We start from the raw sequence: 4,957 nt of genomic DNA on the forward strand, positions 1-4,957 counted from the left end.
GAGAGGGAGAGAGAGAGAGAGAGAGAGAGAGAGAGAGAGGTGACGAGTCCATGCTGCAGCAACCCGATCCGATCCGAAGTTCCAAACCGAATCGAAAACCCGAAAGTTGACAGCCCTGTGAAGGAAAAGGCAAGGATGAAGACGCGTCTAGCCAACCATTCCCATCGATGCAATCCCACAACTCCACCCTGACAGCGACCTTGGGCACACGCATGCATGCGAATGTGAGGCATCTCTTGCAGAACACATCTTTACCTCCCAAACCGATCATAGAATCTGGTCCGAACCCAAACTTTGGCAGCTATGTCAATTGTGGCCCACATAGTCGTAGACTCGTAGTCATCCAATCCCAAGGGAAGAGTAAGGTGAAGTGCCGCCCATCTTCGGCCGAACCCGACCCGACTGTTGCACTTCAGTTTTCAGCTCCCAGGAGTTTGAGAAATAGTGAAAAACTAATATGTGAAGGTGTGAAGTCTGAAAAGCATATATGTGGAGGAGTTTGAAAAATGGACAGAGGCCTGAAAACATCACATATTTGGTTGTAGAAATATGTGATGTTTTCAGGCTTGCTGTGTACTCCCCTTTTAAAATAAAGGGAGCGTCTAAATTTTGATTTGAGTCTAGGTCGAATTTTTTTTAGATGGTGTGTTGACATGTATGTGCTCTTTGTTTTTAATCCGCTTTTTGGAAAATCTCTTTGGCAGAGAAGCAACCCGAACCGAATGAACCCGATTGGCGTAGTCGCCGTCGCTGTCGCCCTCTGCTGTGCTGAGAACTGCCCAGCTACCTGCTGCTTACTCGGTCTTTGAACCGCCAACACCTCTGCTACCTTCCAGTTAGTATGGTTAAGCAAACGTAGTTCAAATATTTGCATTCCAAAATGCAACATTCTGTTCTCTAAAATGTACTTCTATCACATTTGACCCTGTTTATCAATTATATATGGTAAAGCGTATTGTGGACTCTCCCATTCTAGAAACTAATTTTCCCACACCCCTGCTTAGCACTCCACAAATAACTTAATTTACGAAATGAGATGTTCGGGTCGGTTTCGGGTTGGATTCATGGGTTAAGTCAATGTGCCACGTCACTGTCTTAATCTAAATGGAAAAATGGGCAATTAGAGCAGGGATTGACCACGCGGGGTTTCCTTTCGGGTTCGGTTCGTGTTTGCCACTCTTCTGTCCGGTTAGGTCCTTATGAAGCATCAGTGAATTTGTTTCAGCATTTTTGGGATTAATGCACAAACAACAGTAGCCATCAAATGCACGTTCAGTTTCCTAATAGTAATCTCAGAATTGTTTAGGTTCCCCTTACACACGGAGTGAGCTACCAAAAAACTAGGCAACCGAGTATCCATCACTAGATTAGTATGTCCTTCAGGAAAATGTTCTCTACGAAAATGTAGTTCGAATGAAATAACAGTATAATTAGTATGTCTTTCAGGAAAATGTTCTCTAAGAAAGGACAAACTGACGAGGATTGATGTCTGCAGCGCTAAGTATGCTTAGCGTTCTACGGACAATTAATTAATATGTCTCTGTCCAGCAGATAGGCCTGCATAATATTCTTGGGGTTCGGTTCGGTTCGGATTCAAGTGGCGGAGCATCACAGATGGAGGAAAGGTGCATTGACGAAAAGGACAAGCTGTGTCCCCATGCCATGTGTGACAAAGCCAACAACCATGTCAAGCCGTGCGTGTATGATACTTAATTAGTTGCCACTGGAATCAAGGAGCGAACCCGACCGGTTTCACTCGGGTTCTAAGTTCTGTGATGGTTTGTGGATGGTTTTCGTGTTTCGCTCCTATTATTCTTGAATCATGATGATGTTTGTGATGCCATATCATTCTTTGTGCTATTTCTTGTGAATGGTTTTCATGTTTTGCTCCTACTATTCTTGAAGATGTGTGTGAATGGTTTTGATGTTCCTATCCTTCTATTGTGCAAGGAAGATGTGTGTGGATTATGGAATTAGCAAAAGCAGTCTCAGTAGTGCTTTCACCATTGAATCACAAACAGCTCATGTATTGCTCTGTTTTCAAACAGCTCAATGAAATTGAAATACCGATTGTATTCTTGACTAATGTATGTCTAGCTGTTTGAATCATTAAGGAAAGGGATATAATTTTGCAAAATCTCAGTTAATCATTATCTATTATATTCCATATGATCCGGAAATATTAACTAGATTTCTCTAGTCCTTGAATCTATTGCATAATTCTTGATCTTCTCACTGATTGTCTGATCTTCAGAAAAAAATGGACTTGTCTAGCTACTTAGAAAAATCAACCAAGAGACCATTTAATTCATAAGTGACTTCATGTTTGATGATTTTTCTCAAAATTATAGTTTGATCAATTATTTTCCGCTGCTCATACGCTGATCAAAGATGATCTAGTTAGTTTTGTCCTTCTTGAGAAAAGTTTCCGAGTTCAATTCTTGAAGAAGGATCATTCATCCCTGTCAGTAGTGTCGTCACGTGGCGTCATGTGGAGTGTAACATAATAGTTCTTTCTTTGCTGATTATTTTAGCTAGTTCACCTTCCTCAGGACGACAAAGCCCTGACAAGAGGAAGGATGGATACAACAGCAGATTTGAGATTTTGGTCTTGGAGAATGGTGCAGGAAGCCTGCACCTTTGCAGCCACTTCAAAGGCTATTTATACTATATACACATGGTCGATCTGAAGGGACATTAGCAGTGCTGGGAAAGCATGAGCCCGCCTGGTCAATGCTGGGTCCCTGCTTCAAGCAACCTGACCCGAATTGAACCCGAGCGATGCAGTCGCCTTAACCGACAAACCAAATCTGTCGCCATCCACATGTACGCAAAGAACTGAATTTATCTATCTACTATGTCGATCCGAACCGAACCCGAACAGTTTAGTTGTTGTGGAGCCAAAGGCAAAGGATAGTGACCCATCTGGTTAATGCTAATTCCCCTGCTTAATGACGCACCAACCCGAACCGAACTGAACCCGAATGCAGCTATAAAAAATGATAAAACATACTTACTGATGGCCGCTACTTTTGCTGAAGCACCTTTCCTCCCAAATCCATCGCAGCACCCGAACTGGGACAACCAGGACGTTGGCACTCACAGTTAATCCGAACCCGATCCGAACGCCTGGCCTTCCCATGTGACCCCGCACAGAGCTATGATCTGGACCACCACCAAACCCTGCTATGTGCTTTCCTTCTCCTACTGAAGAAAGTTGTATTTCTGCACCATGTAAAAAAAGATTGAATGTGCAATTATTTTTGGAATGTATCTTTACAGCAGCAATGTTTGTTGCAACAGCAAGTAGCACTGTAAATGAAAGAAAATTTTAAGTTTGTAGAGGAGCTCCACTGTAAACAGCAAGTAGCACATAGTCATCATCAATTTTGACCTTTAGCTTGCTTGTTGCTAGCAATCTGCATCGTTCTGACAACTCAATGCTGCAATCGTCGATTTCCAGTTCCACCAGCGAAGGTGGCAGTCCCTCCTTCGGAAGCCTTAATATGCTGCAACAGATTTTGATCTTCAATATCTTGAGGGCGGGAAGGCTGTGCAGTCCTGCAGGAAGATGCATGATATACTCACAACCCTCAAACACTAGCTCTTGCAGGGACTTGTGGAGCAGAAGCGCACTCTCTTGATCATCTGTTAGTTTCCTGGCCTCGCCCTTCAAAAACTGAATTTTTAGGTGTTGGAGACAGGTGAGCCCCTTGCAGATTGATAGTAGTACTTATTTGTTCTTCTTTTTTGCAGGTGTTTGTTCCTTTCAGTCATATATCAATAGTAGTACTTATTTGTTCTTCTTTTTTGCATAGAAGGTCGTTTGTTCTCTTTCTTTTTTTTGCAGGGATCATTTGTTCTCTTGATGTCATTAGCATACAACAGAAAACGATGAATACTGCTTAAATGGTGTATATATACATTGCTTGATTTCACTGGAATAATTAATACTTTTTTTGGTCTATATATTAAATGGTAAATGTTGTTGCATTTCATCATGGTGCTTCTTTTTTCAATGGTTCATGTTCAGATTCTGACTTCTGAAAATGAATTGTTTTCTGTTTTACAAAATAAAACAGTTCATTTTATAGAATGAGCAGCAACCTTTGATATATATATATATATATATATATAGAAGAAGAAGAAGAAACAAACTTCCGCTAGGAAGGCAGTCGACAGCCATAGGTTTAACTTTGGCCAGAAGATATCAATTTCAGAAGAAAACTACAACCAGAGATGGAACAAGGAGGTCATCCCAAATCTATGACACATGGAGGTAAGAGTTTCTGTTTACAGGCAAGCCCATCCTGATTTCTGAAGAAGCAAAATGTGAATTCCATCTATCCGGGCCTATGGATCTGGTCGGCCTATCATTTGTGCATGGCGTCGTCGCAAGGGAATTTTTGGACGGGCTTCTTCGGGTTAACTTGTGAACGATCAGCAGAACACATCTATGGGAATGGAAAATAATCATCTTTCTAAGCTCACAACATCATATAAATAAATAAATAAGAAACAATGAAACAAGCAGGTTTACCATCCACTGCTTTGGTTGATATGGCAGAGAGATAGTAACTTCTACAACATGGCAGCATGACTCCTGGTTTTGCTTTCTGAAATCCAAACAGGTTGAGACAAAAATTAAGATTAAAAGACACCGTAATCACCAACTTGACAGCATGATGATGTGATTTTGAAGTGAAATCAAATCTGTGCATAGTCTAGAGCCAAGTGTTATATATCATAACAGAAGGAACATACAATTAGCTTCTCTTTTCTTTTCTTGAAACACAGATGGCCTACAATGATACAACTGCTTACAATTCCAACCTGATAAATGACAGAATAAGAATACCTTACAAAGCAACACACTGGTATATGTTGTGCAGGTAGTAACGTGTTCCTAGCAAACCACCCAGTTTCAGTCATAGTCTAGATTGCACCGATACAGATA

The 4,957-nt window shown here is 41.2% G+C and overlaps 1 protein-coding gene across 1 annotated transcript in view; it reads right to left on the reverse strand.

The window, feature by feature from the left end:
• LOC119325348 overlaps positions 1–3,540 on the reverse strand; it is a 4,715-nt gene extending 1,175 nt beyond the window's left edge. Inside the window, exon 1 of the mRNA XM_037599100.1 lies at positions 3,018–3,540. Coding sequence (XP_037454997.1) covers positions 3,018–3,142 — 125 coding nt within the window. The 5' untranslated portion in view covers positions 3,143–3,540. The remainder of the gene's footprint in view (positions 1–3,017) is intronic.
• Positions 3,541–4,957: the final 1,417 nt, after the last annotated feature.

Source organism: Triticum dicoccoides, chromosome 6B, assembly GCF_002162155.2.
Source record: "Triticum dicoccoides isolate Atlit2015 ecotype Zavitan chromosome 6B, WEW_v2.0, whole genome shotgun sequence".
NCBI classification, from domain to species: domain Eukaryota; kingdom Viridiplantae; phylum Streptophyta; class Magnoliopsida; order Poales; family Poaceae; genus Triticum; species Triticum dicoccoides.